Source organism: Talpa occidentalis, unplaced genomic scaffold (assembly GCF_014898055.3).
Source record: "Talpa occidentalis isolate TD23 unplaced genomic scaffold, MPIMG_talOcc4v2.1 talOcc4.8, whole genome shotgun sequence".
Lineage (NCBI taxonomy): Eukaryota > Metazoa > Chordata > Mammalia > Eulipotyphla > Talpidae > Talpa > Talpa occidentalis.
Window position 1 is genome coordinate 27,118,699 of NW_023605194.1, and position 21,859 is coordinate 27,140,557.

Sequence of the window (21,859 nt, forward strand, 5' to 3'; positions counted from 1 at the left end):
AAAACAGGTCACCTCCACTACCTGTTTAAATTTTTTTCCACTTAAATTAGTGGTAATAGCATTCCCAGTCACCCAAAATAATCTACCAAATCATACCAACTAGGACTATTCTGCTTTTGAATAGTGGGGGAAACTTATATGTGTAAGACCTTTAATCAGAAAACTATAAAGAACTGTCAAGAGAAACTAAAGAGGATCTAGGTAATTGGAGGCACAGACCACACTCATGTATTAAATATTTTTCACAAACTGATCTACAGCAGTGGGATTCTCAAAAATCTGGGTCTTGGGTCAGAGTATCATAACATTCTGGGTACTTGTCACAAATGTTAACTCTTGGGAACAAGTCAAGAGAAACTAAAGAGGATCTAGGTAATTGGAGGCACAGACCACACTCATGTATTAAATATTTTTCACAAACTGATCTACAGCAGTGGGATTCTCAAAAATCTGGGTCTTGGGTCAGAGTATCATAACATTCTGGGTACTTGTCACAAATGTTAACTCTTGGGAACCAGAAACTCTTTTTATTTTTACAAGTCCTTCTGTGATTCTGATATATGCACAAAGTTTGAAAACCACTCATTTACAGATTCAGTGCACGCCAATACAATCAAATAACTTTTGCTGAGTAAGGAAGTATGATTTTATTTTAGCAAGGCCTTCTAAACAAAGAATGGACACAAAAGTATTTCATGATTAATTCTCATTTAATTAGAAAAATAAAAATATAACTGAAAATTCCAACTAAATTTACTATAAAGTTATATCAATTTCAAAAAAAGTTGTATCAGTTTCTAATATAATTATGTTGCTAGGTGATTTTTACAATATTAGTGTGGTTGCTTTTGAAATACAGAAGAGACAAAGAATTGAACTATTTTTTTTGTGTGTTCATGAAGAATACTTACAGTATTAAGTAATGCATCATATACAGCATTCACAAATTTAGCATTAATCCCAGAGTCTTCTATGGTATTAAATGAAGCGGTGGCATCTTTCTGCAAATTAAAGAATTAAGTGTATATAACATTTTAAGGTCTAAAGTCATGTCCTCACTACATCCCCTCATACAGGGCTGACTGTATTCTTAGTAAGATTTGAAACATAACTATTCCTTCATGATTTCTAATACCATTTAGTGTGATGAAAAAAAGAACTTTTAGTGAAAAAATTGCTTAAAATGAAAATAAAAATGAAGGATTATTTTAATATCTTTTTAAAACTGAAAGAATGAAGACAGCATCAACATTAGTACAAATAAAACCAATTGTTAATTAACTAAGTAATATTTACTTGATATATATAATTTCAGATATTAATACATATTTATATTTAAACAGCAATTTAAGTCGATATTAGAAAAAAGAGGTAAATTTATAGTAATTAAATAAAATTTAAAATCAAAAGTGAAAAATGTGTTATATGTATTATTACCTTAAATGCTGCATTTAGTTCTGGGAAAGAATCAAATGTTGTTAGATAAAAATCATGTACTGCTTTCCAATCTCCTGATGACTTAACTTTTTCTACATCTTCCCTAAAATAAAAACATACATTAACCATACCATATAGAAATATTATTCAGCTAAAATAGCTTTACTGTTTTTATAAATAAATGTCACCAAACATGCAGTTTGGAATACTGAAGCTAAATACATAAATATCCATTTAAATAGTTCCACTTAAATAGTTTATGAATTTACAGTTCTGCTTTTTCAGAAAGTTTATTCTTGACACTTTCCTTACAATTAAGTCTTCTCGTAACCAAACTTCTTGAGAGATTTTGTTTACATTCTGTTTCTACTTTCTCAACTTTCACTAATCCTGCAGGTAACCATTTAGTTTTATTTTTTTTTAGTAGTGACATAACTTATGCAGTTTATGTATCAGAGTAGATGACATTGAACTTGTGGAACATTATAAGACATTAGCTAAGCACGAAGACACAAAAGAGTAGATGTCTCAAGTTGAAGGTGAAAACAAATTTATAAATAACAGGTAAAGGGTAATTAATGTTGCGGCAAAAGAAACACTAACTAAGAGAAACTGAGTCAAAACAGGCAAAAGGAGAAAAAGGTAGTGATAATAGAATTTTTTCTCTTTAAAATATCAGAGTAGATGACATCTTCAATCAGTTTCTCATACAAAGATCCTAAATTATACAAAATGCTGACATACACACGAACATATGTATACATATAATAATGACTGAAACTTACTGAAAGTCTTTCATAGTTTTGGACTGGGTAGGAAGGACAGGTTCTGGAAGAACTGGGGCCTTCATTTCTGATGATGCATCAAGAGAGAGGCGCTGTTTTTGTCTAACATCAAGGCAAATTGGTGGTAGGTCTCTCACTGTGAAGAATAAAATACATTCAATGTAATTAGTCATAGACTTTTATGTATTATAAAATTCCTGGTTATTTCAATATGAACAGAAGACAATTTTGTACTGCATTTACCTGGGATCATATAACAGAAAAACCTACCAGAGTGAGGGGCATTTATTTTAGGGTCTATTGCAATCTCCCCTCCCTAATTTTTCCCAAAGCAGACATTAGGATCTATCTTACACTAAAAGTTATCTGTAGAGCTAATGTAGAACTTCTTTTCTCCCTCCCCTTCCCAAAAGCTGTCTTTCAAGGAATATTTTAGTGAATCTTAATTTTTTGATGTTTATTAGCTTTCTGAGCAATATACAAATAATTTATGTCCTCAGCAGTTCTTAATTGGCTTTTTAGGATTTTCTTATCAATTTGTGTGCAATTTTAAAAGTATTTTTTCTTTATTTTTTCAAGTATTTACCAGTTCATTTTCTGTTAAGTATAAAATACATTCAGTGTAATTAGTCATAGACTTTTTCATATTATAAAATGCCTGGTTATTTCAACATGAACAGAAGACGATTTTGTACTGCATTTACCTTGGGATCATATAACAGAAAAACCTTGAATGTATTTTATACTTTACAGTGAGAGACCTACCACCAATTTACCTTGATGTTAGACAAAAATGGCGCCTTTCATAACCTTTAATTATGAAATAAAACAAATACAAAATTAAATATGTGGGTTAATGAATTATTACAACACAAATACTTCTGAAAGCATTAACCATTCAAGGTATAGACTGTTATCAGTGCCCTTTGACACCACACCCCCTACCCCTTCACACACTTGTGTTGGATAGACTGCCCATTTCAAGTTTAGTTAATTTCTCTCATTCTCTTAATTCTTTCCTTTGCTTCTCATTTTTGAGCTTTTACAACCCTGATTTATGTTGGCTTTCACTGTCAGTTTTCCATCCTTCACTTTTGTTCAGGTGTCCTCTTTCCCAGCACTGCTCAAAATTTGATTCTAATCAGTATGGGGACCCTGGGGACCCTGGAGACCCTACACTGGAAGGAAGCACTAGTCAGTTAGTTTTAAGAATTCGCAACTTGGGCCTCCCCGGTGGCTCAGCGGTTGAGCTGGGTTGCGAAGCTGCCCGCAGCCTCTGCAGCGCCAGTTCGATCTCTGGCTGCTCCCCGGCTACCAGAGGAGGGTCCCGCAGGGCGCGCAGACCTCTCCTGCTGCCCGCTGCTCCCCTCAGCAGTGTACTTCAGTCCTTCTGCCTGCTCTGCTCCCCGCTCTGGCTCTGGTGAATTCTCTCACCCTCCCGCGCTTCTGACTGTACCCAGTGCTTGTATGTATGTATGTATGTATGTATAAATAAATAAATAATAAAAATAAACAAATAAAGAATTTGCAGTTTGCAGTAGAAGGGATCATGCTCAGCGAAATAAGTCAGAAAGAAAAAGAAAAATACCAGATGGTCTCACTCATAGCAGGAATTTAGAAAACCTAAATAAGAGACCAGGAAAAAGACTAATCCATACAAAGTAATAATCAAAATCAACAAGCAACTATAAACCAGACACACTATGGGGTGGGTGGGAGGAGGGAGGGGCAGGGAGAGGAAGAACTAGAGTCAAAATGGTGGGGGGGTGCAGTTGTATGGGGAATATAACCAAAATGAAAATGCATACATTGTACAAAGATGAGCAATGATATAAGATTTATATAAAATAAAATATTAAAAAAAAAAGAATTCCTAGGGGTTATCTGTTAAGATCTTCACATAAGCCCTCTGCATTCTAGGCTCATTCTGAGCCCCCTGTTCTAGGCTACACCCCTCTTAGTCAGCCTTTTTGCTAAGATTTGCCTCCTGTTTTTCCCACACAGTATTTTTGAAGTTTTTCTGTTCTCAGGTCTGTCAAACAGCCCCAATGTTTCCTTCCTGCTGTTTCCTCCTGTTCAGAAGCTAACTCCATAGTAAACTTACAGTTTTGGTGATTTGTCCTGTTTATCTTTTGGGGTTTATGAGAACATTTTATCACTTAATTCTGTTGTAAATGATGCCCCTGATTTTTAATTTGCTATATATAGTTGGTCTGTTTTCTTGGGAATTCGGGAAGATTAAAAAAAACAATGCTTCTGCTACTACCTTCACAGAATCTGTTGTTTACCTACTATTTATTTATTTATTTATTTATTTATTTATTTATACAAGAACTGGGGTACAGGCCAGAGGTATGGGGAGGTGGGTAAGAGGATTCACCAGAGACAGAATGGGGAACAAGTCTGATTCACCATGTGGTTCTCTCTGGCGGGCTGGGGATTGAACTCATGCTGCAGAGGCTGCGGATTGCTTCATAGTGCGGCGCTTAACCCCTTGTGCTACCAGGGAGGCCCCTCTTCACTGGTTTTAGAAGAGAGAACATTGGTGGTGACAAGATTTTAAAAAGTGCTTTAATTCAGCCTATAATTTTTAGGTCCTTCAGCAAATACAGAACTATCCAACTTCCAGTCATATGTACTTTAGGTATAAAGTAGACAAATGTTCAGCAAATGAAAGTATATATCTCTGCAAATAATTCCTTATGGATTATGTTTAGAAATCTTTACTAACAGGAATGAAATGGCTTCTCAGCAGAAAAGAAATAGATGATAAAAAGTCTCCTTTTCCCAATACCAGTGTTACTACATTATCTTTTGAGGCTCCTCTACAGTTTCTCTTCCTCTTCAACAGGCTTACCCTTTCCTATCCCTTCCCACACCTTTCTCAACCTGGCTATATACACCCACTATTAGATACAAACAGACTCATTCAAATAAAATTAACTTATTCGCCCACAGAGCATATATACACATTTTTATACCCACTCATTTTTATTAATATCATGCTGAGGTGGAAATGGAATTTTAGTTAGTAACAGAACTAGATTTTGGCAAAGCCTAAAAGTGGGGAGATCCTTATGTAAAAGAATAGTAAAGCCAAGGCCAAGAGGACTGTAGGGTGAGGTTACAACCAGAGACCGAGATGAGATATTTTTAGTTCAGAAGGTAACTTGGACTGAAGAGTAACTCATAGTGTTAACGTACTATGTTAATGGAATTTGAGTCAGAAAGAAAGGCAGTCTCTCCCCTCATATTAGTGAATGAAAGCCAAACTGCAGGATGTGACATTCAGCTATTAAGAAAGGAAGAATAACAGCTCACAGCTGCTCTCATGTCCCTGACTATTAAAGCATTGTTTCCAGAGACGGGCTTTCAGCCTGTTCTCACAGATGGTTATTAAATCTAATTCAAAAGAGAAAATCAATAACTGGTGATGAGAGATTAATTAAATCTCAAACTGATATTATAAATAGAACAGGCAAATTTTTGTCCTATCATATGCAGCTTTTTCTGTAATATAGGACATCATAATACCTAGAAAAAGGCCAAAATATATTTACCAGTGAAAACCTGTCATTTAGGTTTCACTCAGCAAGTACTTGGGAACTCTCTGTATTAATTGATAAGCAGTAATCATTTTCCCTTTCTTTAAATATAGTGTTGCCAATTTTAGTTGGTTGCTTAGAAACATTAAGTAAAATACGCAAAGCCAGTGTAAGAAGAATAAGGATTGTGGTGGGAGCTGGCAATATATTGAAAAAAATCTGAAGATCATAATACAACTATGTATAAGGGTATGAGATGAGCCAAATTTTGCCAGCTGTTTTCAAGAAGCTATCAGAGACTAATTTTGGCTGGAAACTAGTAATATGTAGCTTTCCACAAAACTCACATTTGGCACATGACTAGTAGGCTAAAGATTGTTCCAAGTCAGCTAGTACAGATGGCAACAGCAGTATCAGAGGTGAACAAGAGTTTCTATGTAGGTTGAGTGCTCAGTAGGAGGAACCCAGTCCTCCATTCCCTATGCCTCTATACTGGAGAAGAAACACTGATATAAAAGGTTTGCTGCTGGTGATACACTATTGTAAATGTTATACTCTAAATTTCATCTCTAATAATCTTCCATTAAATAATTGATGGAAAAAGCACCAGCCTTGGAAGTAAGTAAGGAACTAGTAAAGAGACTAGTTCCTATGGCTGGCTGGGTTACTTTCTTCCATTTAGGTAAGTCATTGAAATGCCTTAGGTCTTAGTTTTGACATATGAACTGAAAGAGATGGCCAAAGTCAGTTGTTAACAAGGTTCCAAGGTTTGTGCTTGCTACTTAGTTTCTCAAAACTAAACAGTATTGTTTATGGATGTACAATGGAAATAAAGGAACTTTTTTTTAAATTTTTTTTAATAGAGGCATGTTTTATTTATTCATTTATTTGTTTGTTTGTTTTTGTTTATACATGCACTGGGTACAGTCAGAAGTGCGGGAGGGTGAGAGAATTCACCAGAGTCAGAGCGGGGAGCAGAGCAGGCAGAAGGACCGAAGTACACTGCTGAGGGGAGCAGCGGGCGGCAGGAGAGGTCTGCACGCCATGTGGGACCCTCCTCTGGTGGCCGGGGAGCAGCCGGGGATCAAACCGGCGCCGCAGAGGCCGCGGGCAGCTTCGCAACCCAGCACTCAATCGCTGCGCCACCAGGGAGGCCCCCAGGAACTTCTTTTTTTTTAAATCAAGGGAATAGAAGTTATCTCTGGACAAAAAGGCGGGACAATATGATTGAGGCAGGCTCAGTGGGGCTTTTAAGGGGCTGTTTTGTTTCTTTTTTAAACAAATTTGAGTGCTAAGTTCATGCATTTTCATTTGATTATTATTATTATTAAAACTATATACAAATGTTCAAAAAAGATAAACACATGCAATTTGCAGCAACATGGATGGCACTGGAAGGGGTCATGCTCAGCGAAATAAGCCAAAAAGAAAAAGAAAAATACCGGATGGTCTCACTCATAGCAGGAATCTAGAAAACTTAAATAAGGGACCAGGAAAATGAATATAAGAAAGTGAAAATCAAAATCAACAAAAAACTATGAACCAGAGACACTTTTTGGGGGGTGGGGGGCGGGAGGGGAAGGATTGGGGTCAGAATGGGGCGTTTGCAATTGTATGGGGGAATATAAAAATAAAATTTATTATTTAAAAAAAAAAACAAAAAAAACCAGAGACATCCTGCAAGGAAGGAGGAGGGAGAGGGATCAAAGGGAGGGAGAGAGGAGCACAGGGGACTGTGGTGATGGCGCATGGGTACATGGGTGAAGAATATTTTATGGGGACTACACCTTGTGGGGGGAAGGAGAAAACAAATGTTTAAAAATGAACAATGTTGTAAAAAATATATAAATAAATAAATTGTAAAAAAAAAAAAACTATATACAAATGTTGATTACATTCTTCTGTATTTGTCACATTTCAAATTTTTCAAAATTTGTGAAGAGTTACCGATGAGGTAAAAAGTAATTGAAACTCCCACTCCATCACAATCCCTTTCCCTGTAACTTAGGCACTTCTATGCAGTATTATTCCCATTTACTGCATTTCAGAAGGTATTGAGTGGAATACTTTCAAGAGCTTTCTTTACATTTATACTCTGCATTTATGTTATCCTTACAACTTTATGAGGTAGCTTCTTTATTATCCTATTTTACAGGTGGGAAAACAAATGCAGAAGAGCTAAATAACTTTTGCATTCTCATATAGTTCATAAGGATTCAAACCCAGCCTATCAAGTTATAAACCCATATTATTTCCATTATTAAATAACAACAGATTTTCTACTGGTATAAAAGCAAGTAGTAAAAATGAACCCTTACTCTAAATGGAAGTAGGAACTAGTAAATTAGGAAATGTCAAACAACAAAAAAAAAAACTCAACAAGGATCAAACATCATCGGTACTGCATAATTAACTCTTAAATCATAAAACTTAGGTGTAGAAGATATTTTACAACTCTTAATGCCCCATTATGCTCATTTTGTAAGCAAAGTAATGAAAGCTCCTGAGGGCTAAGTCTAATGTCTAAGGTTACAATGACAGTTGAACATAGTAATGGATTCAAAGACTGGGTTCTTATTTAATATCATAATTTATAATGTATTTATAATGTACTAAGGTAATGTATGAGCTACAATTTGAAGGTCCCTCTATCAGTGCAGTTTTGGCACTGGTTCTGACTACTTCCTTAGTGGCAGGCAGCTGAAAGAGAGAGACGACAGTGCATTAGTCATAACAGGTGGTGTTTAATCACTGTCTATAAGGTAACTTTTCTGAACATTTGGCAAAAAATAAAATTGAAGGTGGGAGAAAGAAAGGATGAAAGAGGGAAAAAAACCCTCTGACTCATAGGACGTTAGCTTTCAAAGCCAAATACAGGAATATATTAATTGTTTTTTAGAGATGTACTTTTCATAAAGTTCAATGATATGTTTATAAAACTTTAATAAAAGCATAGACAAAATATTCTTTTATAGACTTAGTTATAAGAATATTCAAAGGTCCTTTTATGGCAAGTTATCTTTAATGGAACAATACCTTACACAATGTATATTTATACTTGGTTCTATTTGCATAAAGAAATATAGGAAGGAATATAAAAGACAGCAGGAAAGAATGTGAAACACTTATTTTTATAGTTTTGAATTTTGAAAGCTATTAAAAAATTAATATCAAAAAAGGGGAAAGGATAAAGAAAAAAGCCTAATGAGCTTACAGAAGAGAAAGTGCAATAGGTCCTCAGAGTTCTTGAGAAGAGTTCACCTCTCCCATAGGCAGAGTTCAGAGAAGTCAGCCCAAGGTACTCACTATGACCTAGAGAAAGATCTTGGAGATTCAGTTCAAAAGCAGTCCATTGTCCAAGGAAGTGTGGAAAAGGGTTCATCTGAGGCCTTAAGAGATACTTCTTGTAAGGCAGGAATCCTAATGCAGCTATTGCAGGTCCTTTTCTCTCCAGAGTGCAAGACCTGTGCTGGGTTCCCTTTCTGTCTCTCAAGTTGTTCTTGGAGAAACTGAAAACCTGGAGTACTTCACCTGCAAACAGACTACAGGATTCCACTGCACACAGACTAAATCACTATTTGAGCGGAAAACTAGTACTTCCTTGGCTATTTCAGAGTGACAGAGACCACAAGACACATTTCTCCAGAGTGTTTCAAGACTGCATTTCATTATGTCACACCAGGGTCCTTCTAGAGTAAACTCACGAAATGAACTAAGCGGGGAGTGGAAGAGTGTCACTGTGGTAAATATTAGAGCTCATGTCTACTCTCTTCTGAATGACTGAGAGTGTAGAGACATTTTAAAATTCATGAGGAATTGCTTTTCTTATTCAGTTTTTAAGTTTTATTTTATTTTCTTACGTCATTGCTCATTTTTGTACAGTAATTGGTTTCTTCCCTCAGGTATAGTCCCTGTAGTTCTCCCGCCACCACACACCATGAGCCATCACCATATTCCCTTATGTTCTTCCGGGCCTTGTTCTGACCCGCTTTCCTTGATGTTGGCCTCAGGTCTATGGTCAGCTGCTAGTGTTATTTTTTCTTGACCTTTTGTTTGGTTTCTCTATGTTCCCCATAGAGTGAAACCATCCGATATTTATCTTTTTCCTTCTGACTTACTTCGGCTAGCATAATGCCCTCCAGCTCCATCCATGTTACTGCAAATGCTTCATTTCTTTTAAAGATGTTTAATAGATGTTTTAAGTTATGTGTAAGAGGGGCCTATCACTTTAGAAAGGAAGATGCAAAAAAGTAAGAGAGAATGGAGTACTAATCCCCTCCCAATTTACTTATCATTTATATTATTTCTCTGAAGATGCATCATCCCTAGCATCTGTTATAGTAGGTAAAACTCCTACACTCCTCTGATCTTTAAAAGGACAGCCAACTCAACAGGCATACCTAGTCATGTGATCTACAGGGAGGAAAGGCATCCCTCAGCTGTTAGGTAAACCCACGCTGGGCTTTTGCAGCTTCTCTTAATACCACATGAAGATCAGACGGAGAGACAAGCTGTTAGAGAATACCCAGCATAGGTCCTGCCACCAGAAAAGAAGGAGGAAAACTGTAGTAACTGCCAAGAATGATGCATCATTGAGGAAACAATATTATTGGTAACACAAGAGAGGCTTCCCAAAAGATCAAGGGATTATAACTGTGCTTACATTTGGAAGACTTAGTCTAACTTCCCATTCAATAAAATAATTCTTTCAGCAGCAACCCTGACATGAGTGCCATGTCATATCTGAATTCTGGTGCTGTCTAGGTAGAACAGCTAAGAGAGATGAGTACTGGTAAGGAAGTCTACTGAAAGGTTTATCACTTCCCTTGAGTGGTAGAACTCTAAGTTTAGGACAGGGCTTAGCATAGATTCCACGAGACTGGCATAGCTAAGAGGGAAACAGACAATGGTGGGAGCTCAAGTAGGGGGACCATGTTCATGAGGGGGTCCAGAGTACATCCACTTAAGGAAAAAGGCAGGTTGTGAGAAAACAAGCTGGAAAGATGGATTCAGAAATCAAGATGGTAGTACAGATAGAATTAGTAGATAGGAGTGAGAGTATGGAATCAAAGGATAAGGATTTTTTAAAAATTATTATTATCATTTCTTTTTTCCTGACTCAGCAAGGGCTATGGAATTTAAACAATTCAAGCAAAGTTATGGCTAGCCATCGTTTCTTTTTTACTTCCTATCATTCTCCATAACAGATATTTCTAAAGATTCCTAACCCTCTATTGTGGGATGAACCAAAAAGATATGTTGAATTCCTAAACTCAGCACTTATGACTATGATCTTATTTAGGAACAGGATCTTTATAGATGTGATCTACTTCAGATGAAGTTATACTGGATTATGGTGGACCCTAATCCAATGTCTGCTGTCCTTATCGAAAGAGGAAAATCTGGACAGAGACACAAAACAGGGGAAAAAGCCATATGAGGATAAAGACAGAGACTGGAGGGAGGCATCTACAAGCCAAAGGACACAAAGGACTGCTGGCAACCACCAGAACCTAGGAGAGAGGCATGAAACAGATTTTCCCTCCAAAGCTTCGGAAGGAGCCAACCCTACCCATACCTGGATTTCAGACTTCTAGCCTCCAAAACTGCCAGAGGAATCATTTCTATTGTTTTAAGCTACCAAGTTTGGGTACTTTGTTAGAGCAGCCCTAGGAAACTAATATACCCTCCTTATACCCTGAGTTTAAGCTAAAAGTGAGTTCCCGATTTCTATTTCCTTCTACTTTCCACATTTATCTTCCTTCTTCTCCACAGCCTCGGAGTAAGAAGTGACCTCTTCAGCTGGAGTCAACATCTCAGTTCCTGCACTTGTCTTCCTCCTTGATCCCATCCTCATAACACTTCTCCATTCTGTTCATTTTATTATTCTGTGTCCCTCCTGCCACCTTAGGATATACATTAGATTCTTTCCTTTGACCGTCACTCTCTTCCTTCTTTCAGTCTGCATTCACTCCTGTATTTTCATCACTAATCTACCCTTTCACTTTTTGCGATTTGAATTCTCCTAATGCCATCCCACTGAAACTGTTTTCTTAGAAGTCACTGATGAACACGCTAAACAACAAAGCTTTGGACTTGTCTCAGTGCTTACTCACATTTGTCCTTTTCTAACCATACTGTTGACCAAATCCTCTTTTCTCTTTTATAGCTAACTTCCAATTCTTTCACTAGTGTACCTTCTTTTAATAGAGGTATTATCCAAACTACCTTTGGCTCTCTTTTCCTTTCCATGCCTCTTCCATTCATTAGCTATGTAAATCCATGCAGTGCAAGTCACATAAAACTCTCTGTGGCTTAAGTTTCCTTATCTTTAAAATGGGAAAATAGGGCCTCCCTGGTGGCGCAGGGGTTAAGACGCAACCTATGAAGAAATCCACAGCCACTGCAGCACAAGTTCGATTCCCGGCCGGCCAGGGAGAAACCCACATGGTGGGACAGATCTCTCCTGTCTCGCCCGCTGCTCCCCTCAGCAGTGTACTTCGGTCAGTCTGCCTGTTCTATTCCCCACTCTTTCTCTGGTGAATCCTCTCACCCCCCCATGCATCTCTGGCCTGTACCCCAATTCTTGTATAAAAATAAATAAATCTTTAAAAAAAAAAAAATAAAATGGGAAAATAATGCCTATTTCCCTCAGGCTGCTGTAAGGAGCACATGAATATATTAAAGTGCTAGGTGCTCAGAATCAGGTCTGGAACATAGTAAGCTCTATAAGAAAGTACTGTCATGGCTGCTACTACTGCTCTAGTAAATCCACTCTCACAGCTTTTCGCCCTGCCCCAAGTTCCCTCTTGTTTTATTCTATGCAGTAAATACTTGCTAAAAATCTGTAATGTAATATATATATATAACATTAAAAAAATAATAATAATAAAATAGAAGAAAAAAATCTGTGATGAAAAAGGGAACTGCCCTAGGCTATGCAAGGATTACAGAAGTATTTATTCTTTCATAGAACCCACAGTCTAGGAGAGGACAGTATACAAATCACACCACACTAGAGTAGGCGATTACAAGAGGTAACAACAAAACCCCAACTAAATGGCAAGACAAAGAAGGGAAGAATTCTATCTGGTTGGAGAGAATTAGCAAGTGTTTAGAAAAGAGGTAGCTTTGAATATTAAGGTAGGATCTGATAGCAAAAAAAGAAGAGTGTCTTCTAGGCAGTGGGAACAGACTGGGGAAAACTCAGAATTAAGAAGTGTGGAGATATCAAGGAGAATGTATAAAATGCAAGGCACATGCAGGAGAAAAGTAGGAGATAAAGTTGAAAAGATATTGTCATATTATGAAAAATCCATGAGTGTGAAGGTCAAATTTTTTATTTAATTTTGGAATTTGGAAGCCTTAGGGAGTGATGGAGATGTATTTAGAGTTGTGTGATTTACATATGATTTATCAACCAACAGAAACCAGTCTATCAGAAGTTTCCTCCACATATCAGAACAAGAGTTCTGTTGTCAGAAAATGTGGACTGAATTTTGGTCTGTCATTTAGCATTGTGACCGTGGCCAGGTCATTTACCCTCTCTGAGCACTAGTTTCCCTACTTATAAAATGGGTGTGATAAACAGAATTTAAGAGGGCTCCCATAATCTCAGCCTCCTAGGTTTTCATCATAATTCTATTACATCACATGGCAAAAACTATTTTGCAGATATAACAGAGGTTACTAATTGGTTGGCTTTAAAATAGGGAGATGGACAAAACCTAATCACATAAATGCTTTAGAATCCAAGTTTTCTAAGGAAAATATTGGGTGGTTTCACTTATAGCAGGAATATAGGGGAACCCAATAAGACATCAGTGTAAAAAAATAATAACAGTACAAAACACAACAAAACAAAAATGGACAATTATAAATCAGAGACATCCTGCAGGGGAGGAGGTTGAGGGATCAGAGGGAGGGAGGGAGGAGCACAGGGGACTGAGGTGATGATGGATGGGTGCAGTGGTGAAGGAAACTCTATGGGGACTACACCTGAGGGGGTGGGGGGAAGCAAATATTGTCTAAAAATGAACAATGATGGGTAAATACCTAGGAGTGGAATTGCTGGATCATATGAAATCTCTATCTTTAGTAGGTATTTACCCAAATGACATAGAAACATTAATTCAAAAGGGCACCTGCACCCCTATGTGTATAGCAGCACTATTTACAATAGCTAAGCTTTGGAAACAACCCAAATGCCCGAAAATAGATGACTGGCTCAAGAAGATGTGGTACATATACACAATGGAATATTACTCAGCAATCAAAAAAGGTAAACTCATGCAATTTGCAGCAACATGGATGGAGCTAGAAGGGATCATGCTCAGCGAAATAAGCCAGAAAGAAAAATACCGGATGGTCTCACTCATAGCAGGAATCTAGAAAACCTAAATAAGGATCCAGGAAAAAGAATAATAATAATAAAGAAAAAATCAAAATCAACAAACAACTCTAAACCAGAGACACACTATGGGGGGGGCAAAGAGGGGAGGGATTGGGGTCAAAATAAGGGGGGTGCAATTGTATGGGGAATATAAAAATCAATAAATAAATCTTTTAAAAAAATGAACAATGATGTAAAAAAAAAAGGAATCCAAGTTTTCTGCCACTGGCTGCAGCAATCAAAGTCAGAGAGATTAGAAGCATGAGGGGGATCCTGCTGCTGGCCTTGAAACAGTGAGCTGTGATATGCAAGAGGGCCTGTGGCAAGGAACCATGAGTGTGGTCTCTAGGCGCTAAGGGCGGCCCTGATGACAGCCAGCAGGGAGACAAGACCACAATCTCACAATCACAAGGAATAAATTCTGCCAACAACCTGAAGAAATTTGGAGAACTTTTCCCCCAAAGCACAGCCCAGTCGACACCTTGATGTCAGTCTTGTGAGACCCTGAATAGAGAACCCATCCACACACAGCCAGACTTTTGACCTAAAGAGCTGTGAGCTAATAAGTGGGTGTTGGTTTTTAGTCATCAAGTTTGTGGTAATTTTTACTTAGCAACAGGAAACTAACAGACCAGGATTCTAATATCTGTTCTATTTTATATGAATGCTGTGAGGCTCAAATAAAATGGTGTATATCAACGTTTTCTCTAAATTTTTATATTGTCCAAATAAGTTATAATTATTATCTAATTAAAAAGTTTAATATAGAAGTCATCTCCCAACTGCTCTTCCCCATCAAATAGGCTCATTTTCTTTATTCCTACAATAGTATCAGAATTATAGGTTTGTTTTGTTTTGTAGTGGGTCAGAGATTAAGGTGATGTAGTGTGTGTGTGTAAATAAAGGCAGAAAGAACTTATCAAAGGCAAACTTTCACAAATGAGGTAAATACTAACCTGCAAAACGGTACATTAGGTCTAGTACTAACGTGGCGTGGCAACAGAAAATCTGTGCAGTAATTTATGTCTCTTCCATCTTGTGGTCACAGGCAATTTACTATGTCCTTAAACACTTCCAGGTTTGCATTGTTGGGGTGAGGGACATTTAAATCTTTGTAGGTTTATTTTGTTTTGTCACAGTGAGAAAGGCACTTAATATTATGCAAATCATATATGTGTTCTAAAAAAAACATAGAGTTGTATAAAGAAATAAAGTATATTAATAATATACACCCAATCCTATCTTACTGAGGTAGCTATCAGCAAATTGGTGGGCATCCTTTCACAGCTCAAAGAAGCAATTAGTTTCCCTACACTAAAAAAACAACAAATAAACAAAAACAACAACAAAACTGGTCTGTTTGAAAAGGTGTGAATCTGTATCCCTAAAACATATATGATGTTGTAAGCCAGCAATGCCTCAAAAAAAAAATTAGAAAATATGTATATAAATATGAAAAAATGGTGTCAGATTCTACCTTTTATTGTGTAAGCTGCATTTTTTCATTTTACTTGAATGAAAGTAAAAGGTAGCACTGGTGGCATTTCAAGAAGGATTATTATAAAACAACCTGGTTGGTTTTTTTTTTTAAGTATTTTTGTAGTTTTTAAAAATCTAATTTATTATTTTCAACAGGTTAGTCAGTTGGTCCAATTCCATTTCTTGGAATAACTTAACACTAGTTATATATAACGTTTTTTTACTGATTTATCTCCATCTATTTTGCATCTAGGTTGCAGGGTTATCAGCAAAATAGCTTCATAATATAGGGTACTGGGAATGAATGGGCTCCCTCATTTTTTCTTGCATCTTCTCAAACATTTCTTCTTACAAATCAAATGGAGTATAATTTTCTTAAGCTTCCCTAAAAAACCTTCTTAAAAAATCAATAAATGTAGATTATAATTGAATGTATTAATATTAAATGTAGAGAGTAAATTGGCTGTATCTGACATATCTGTACTGTTTATGTGAGCTTTTTTTATTTCAAACTACCTTTTAGGCCTGTGATAAAGTTTAATAAATTTTGTGACATTGGCTTTCCTCATTTTCTTTTAGGTTTATTTCTAGGCATTTCATGTACCTCTGACTACTGCTTAAATAAAGGCAATCCATTGAATTTTTGTATATTTATATTGTGTCGCGCTCCCTAGCCAAACTTTCTTAATATTCACAAACTTTTTATTCCATTCTCTTACTTTGGTAACAATCACCAAAAAAGAATGATTTTCTTTCTTTTTGTAAATAATTATACTGTTTATTACTTCCTCTTATTGCATTAATTAACTGGACCTATCAGAGTAATGCTGAATAATGAAAATCTACTTTTAAAAATAATTTGATAGTATAATTTCAGTTACTATATAGAGAGGCTACATGCATTTTTAAGAATTAGATTTATAAAAAACTTTTTTTTTTTTACCATTCTTGATGTTAGGGAAAACAAGATGTGTGGGTGAACTTCTGTTTTCAGCGGCTTCTTTCTTCTGGTTAACAGTTGAAATAAAACTGCTGAAAGTGGAAATCTGGCCTTTGGCTCCTCTGTCCAAACCCTAAAAGCAGAAAAATTCATATTGCAGCACAATTCCAGCTAGCTATATTAAAACTGTATTAAAATTATTTTAGTGCAGAAATCATAAACATTTATAATAGCTTTTAATTTGATAATTGATAGGTTAAACATGTATATAAAATTGACTTACCTTTTTTAGGGATAAACTGTTTAGGCATAAAATAAAAAGTCATATCATCTAACTGGGAATAATAATAGCTCCTACTCACAGGGTTATTGTGAGGTTAAACTGAGATAATATGTATAATAGCACAGTTCTTGTACACTGCACCTGTTTCATTACTGTTAACTATTTTGATTTTGTATTTCTATAACATGAGTTTTGTGACCTCCACAAAGATTATTTTCAATAGTTAACATGCATGTGATACCCCACTGGTTGATTCACTGAAGGTTTTCTTGGTTTTTGATGCAGCTTTAAAAGTTCAGGTAAAAAGATAAACCCTTTAGACTTCATTTCTTTTTAGGCACTGTGATTGTATTTTGTGTACAACAGGATTAAAAAAAAAAAAGAAGAGTGCTAAGTACTTCGGGATTGTTAAATGCACATACAGAGCAAACTTCCTGTAGCACAGAATCAACACCCTTCCACAAAATGTCAACTCTAAGTTCATAATATATAATCGGTATAATTATAAAATCATCATCAGTATAATGTTCAGTTAATAGAACTACCTCAGGGTTTATTCTCAATTCTCAGCTTTTTCTGGCTTACACTATGTTCCAGCTGCCAGCTGCTTAATAGAATATAGTAATTTCCTCCTTGCATCTACTTCTTCACTCTAAGGGTAATTTCTTTACTTTTACAGAACAGTTTCTGTACATTTCCTCTTTACTCATTCACCAGACTAATTTCCAATTATCTTTTTAGAAACAGTTCATATGCCATGTAGCAAAAACATTTACATTCACCACATTCACTTCCCTACACTTCCATTCCTCTTACAGTTAGGAGGATCATCTAATTAATTCTAATAGAACACAAGTAGAAATAATGTCTGTCATTTGTGAACCAGAAAGTACTGATGCTTTTAAGGCAAATCTCCACCTCTGCTCTCCTTCCTTCTCTGTGACAACCATGGAGCTAAAAGTTGAGATGATACAGCAGTCATTGGCTTGGGTCCCTGAATAACTTAGGTGGAGCAGAGCCACTAGTGACCACCATTAGACTATATACCATCAGCAATAATAAAACTTGAGAGTTGTTGAACATTATAATGTGGAGCTACTTTGTAAATGCAGCATAACCAATTCTAGCATAACTTCTCTGTAAAGCTTTATCTGGTGGTCACCATTTTCACAAACTCAATCACTTTTTGCTTGCAATTTACTTAAATTATTCCACTGAAATTATAACTATTCTCATATTGGCTCCTCATACTGGACTAGAAACTTTCTATTTATCATAGAGCTTTACAAATAGTGAATCTTGGGCATAGATTTTGTACTTTAGAGAAAATTTATTCCATTTCTTCTTTCATAAAAGGGGTTAGTATAGAAAAGAATCCACAAACAATAAATGTCAGATAATATACACCAGAATTAAAAGGTTTCTAGAATTAATAGATTTTTAGTAATTAGTTATTTAACTGCTTTATATCACAGATGAGAGACTGGAACTTTTTAGAGACTCACCTGAAGTCATTCAGTTAACAAGTAACAGAGATGTATGTGTTGGACATTACATGAGAACTTCAGGAATACTTTAATGAGTTAAGTATATATAGATGCAACTTGTATGTGTGACATCTTTGGCTGCTCATAGAATTCGTTATGTGTTTTTGTTTGCTTCTTTTTAGATTTAGGCTCAGTGAAGTCTGAGTTAATAATTCTGTGTTAAGATCATCCTACATAATCATTCAGTACATCAAAGTTAAACATACTGTTGAAGTAGAAAAAAGTGGTATTCTAATCTTTAGTTTCAGACTCATAGACAAAATCATCTCGAGTCTTATATAGAACCTACAAAACAACAGGTGCTCAATAAATTATCATTCCTATAGTAACTTACTAAAACAAGTTGAGTATTTGCTATATGCCAAGTACTATATTAGTTCTATGAATGTATTTGTACCCCATTTTACATATGGGGAAACTGAAGTATCATACCCAGTACATAGAGCTGACAAGTGGAAATTCAACTGTGATCTGAATGACCCTTAAGTGTGTATTCTTAAATCACTACATCTCAGAGTCTCCTGCTATAGTATATTGTTATCACTCATTAAGGCTTTATTATATATGTTACACATATCAACCTATTTTCATAGCTCTTTGTGACTGATATGACCTCTAATTTTATAAATGTATGCTGAATGAAATTTAATAGCTTTATGAGCAATTTACCTAACCAGAGGGAATTAACATTAGCAAGAAAGGTAAGTTTATTTTAGAGAAACCTTTGATGTTCGAGCAATCTAGGAAAGACTCAGTATTTTTATTTTCCACCCCCTTCGTTTACCCCTTCATAATGAAAGAGGTCTCAAAGAATATTGTTTAGATCACTGTGGAATCTCCAAATAACAAATAAGTGATTCAATCAATAATGCCATTTAACAACTGTTAGTTCTAATCTCTAGTAGATTTATAATGCAGATTTCCAAAAAGAAGAGAGAAAATTAGAGCATTAAAAAGACAGTGACATACTTTTCCATAAAATAGTCTTAGTAAATTACATAATTTACATAATCTTTGTAAATTAAAGCAGTAGGTTTACACAACTAGTGTACTGATTAGTAAAATAAAATCTAAATGAATTATTCACTGAAAATGTACATCATTCCTTGCTCTATTAGGATACCTACATAAGAATTTTATTAACTTCAGAGGCAAAGTTTGTTCATTAGTATGTTTTGTTCTATCAGAATATCTTTAATAGTAGGAACAATGCCAAATTTGATACATTATATATTTAAATTATACATGGTAATTAATAAAAACAACAAATTTGTAAAATGAGCTTAGTTAATGGCCCCTTGGGGTGTTTTTTAAAAAAATACTTAATTTGGGCCTCCCCTGGTGGCGCAGCGGTTGAGCGCTGGGTTGTGAGGCTGCCCGCAGCCTCTGCAGCACCAGTTCGATCCCCGGCCACCAGAGAGGGTGCCACCAAAAAAAAAAAAAAAAAATCAAAAAAACAACTTAATTTTTTTACTGTATTCTTTTTATTGTGGTAAAAACCCTGTATGTAATTTGGGGTATAGTGTGGCCTCTCTTTGCACCTGTATGTGTAGGTTTTGGAAGAAGCATTCCTGCATGACTGCCCTAAGACATGGTCCGCAACACGAGGCAAGCCTGGGGACGCATAGGTAGCCATTAACGTGATTGTGTGGTCATGGTCTGAGGTGGTCTGGGAGTAGCTCAGAGATTATATCAAGTACATACTGCCATTTATACAGGAAGCCCTTTTTGTATGTATAGTCAGCACAATGCCCCCAGTTCCTTATATGTGGACATGTCTCCTCCAGTTCCCCTTACCCTTTGTCTCCCCTGGACCCTCTATTTCCTGCTCTTGTCACATAATCAATCATGCTTGCTTGATACTGCTAATAAATAGCAAGAGGGCTGCTCACTGAGCAGCAGAGTCTTGCCTTGCAAACCTGTTACATAAGTCATTTCTCTCAGCATGTTATTAGCACATCCCTGATACAACAGTATGGGTTCACAATTCTTCAGATGTATGTGATAACACCATGTCCACAACCAAAGCACCCATAACCCTCCACTATATTCCACTGGACCCTCTACCCGCACTTTGTTCCCCTTTTCCTACCCACCCCGTCTCCTAGGTTCAGTTCTACAGTCAGATTTCTAGGATTTATTTTGGTCTAGTTTTTCCTGTTCCTTTGTTTTGTTTGTCTATATTCCACATGAGTAAAATTATCAGTATTTATTGTTCTTCTCTTGCCTTTGCTTAGCATGACCCAATCTCCAAGTTCTATGCATGTTGTTGCAAATGGCAAGATTTCATTTTTATTAATAGCTGAGTAGTATTCCATTGTGTATATATACAATGTTTCTTAGTCTACTACCATTGGGCACTTAGCTTGTTTCCATAGCTTGGCTATTGTAAATAGTGCTGCAGTAAACATAGGAGTACATATATCCCTTTATATCTGTGTTTCGGCATCTGTTATGTAGATACCTAGGAGTAGGATTGCATGATCGCAAGGTAGATCTATTTTTAAAGACTTGATAAACCTCAATACTGTTTTCCATAGGGGTGGACCAGTCTACATTCCCACCAACAGTGTAAAAGGGTTCCCTTTTCTCCCCTCAGGGTGTTTCTTTCCCTGGTAACTGTCACAGTGCTCTCTTTAGGTTGAGCAACAACTGGACTTAGGGAGCAGTGAGGTTGGAATACAGTATACAGTCAGAAAGGGAGAATGGCTCAGAAAGATGAAACTAGAAATGTAGGTAGAGACTATATCATGAAGCTTTTAGACTATGCAGTACAGATTCTATCTTAAAGGGGCTAGGGAAAAATCTATGGGTGACATGATCATACCAGTAGTTTAGAAAAATCACTCTGGCAGCAATGTAGGGAATAGATGGATGGGGAGTAATACCAGAAGCTAAACCAGGCCTACTGGAAAAAATGGGAGTCTGACCTAAAACAGCAGTAATGGGGAACGATGAAGAGTGGCAGCCTAGGTAAAAGTAATGGCAAATGTTAATACTTATTTCAGGTTCAAGTCTGAAATATAATGACAATCAGAGAAAATTTCTATAAATTACATAATACATGAAATGTACAAGGGAAAATGCTTTATTTCAGATTTTAAGAGAACAGACATAGTTTGATATCTCATTGTAAGAGGAATGCATATGATTTAAGAATATGTAAAAAAAAAACTTGAAGAAACATACAATTTGTGAGTAACCAGAAAAGGAACTAATGCTCAATAGGTAAAAGTTTGCTTCTATGCCAGAATAATGGAATTTTTATAATTGATAAAAGCAGTTATGTTACTGTTACATATCAATCATGCAAAATGAATATAAGGATAGAATTGGGAAATAATGGCAGGTATGATATTAGGTGATACAGAAGATTAAGAACAAATGGCTATAGAGATAAGAAATCCAAGAGAAGGTGATATATTAAAAACTAAGACAGGATAGTTTCCAG

The 21,859-nt window shown here is 36.1% G+C and overlaps 1 protein-coding gene across 3 annotated transcripts in view; it reads right to left on the bottom strand.

Moving 5' to 3' along the window:
* The window catches only part of HECTD2 (HECT domain E3 ubiquitin protein ligase 2), a 64,079-nt gene that overhangs the window by 31,772 nt on the left and 10,448 nt on the right, over positions 1–21,859 (bottom strand). For all 3 annotated transcript variants that reach the window (XM_037497935.2, XM_037497934.2, XM_037497936.1), the window contains exons 2-5: positions 16,582–16,711; positions 2,223–2,358; positions 1,438–1,540; positions 912–1,001 (exon numbers count right to left, since the gene is read on the bottom strand). In XM_037497935.2, coding sequence (XP_037353832.1) covers positions 912–1,001; positions 1,438–1,540; positions 2,223–2,358; positions 16,582–16,711 — 459 coding nt within the window. The remainder of the gene's footprint in view (positions 1–911; positions 1,002–1,437; positions 1,541–2,222; positions 2,359–16,581; positions 16,712–21,859) is intronic.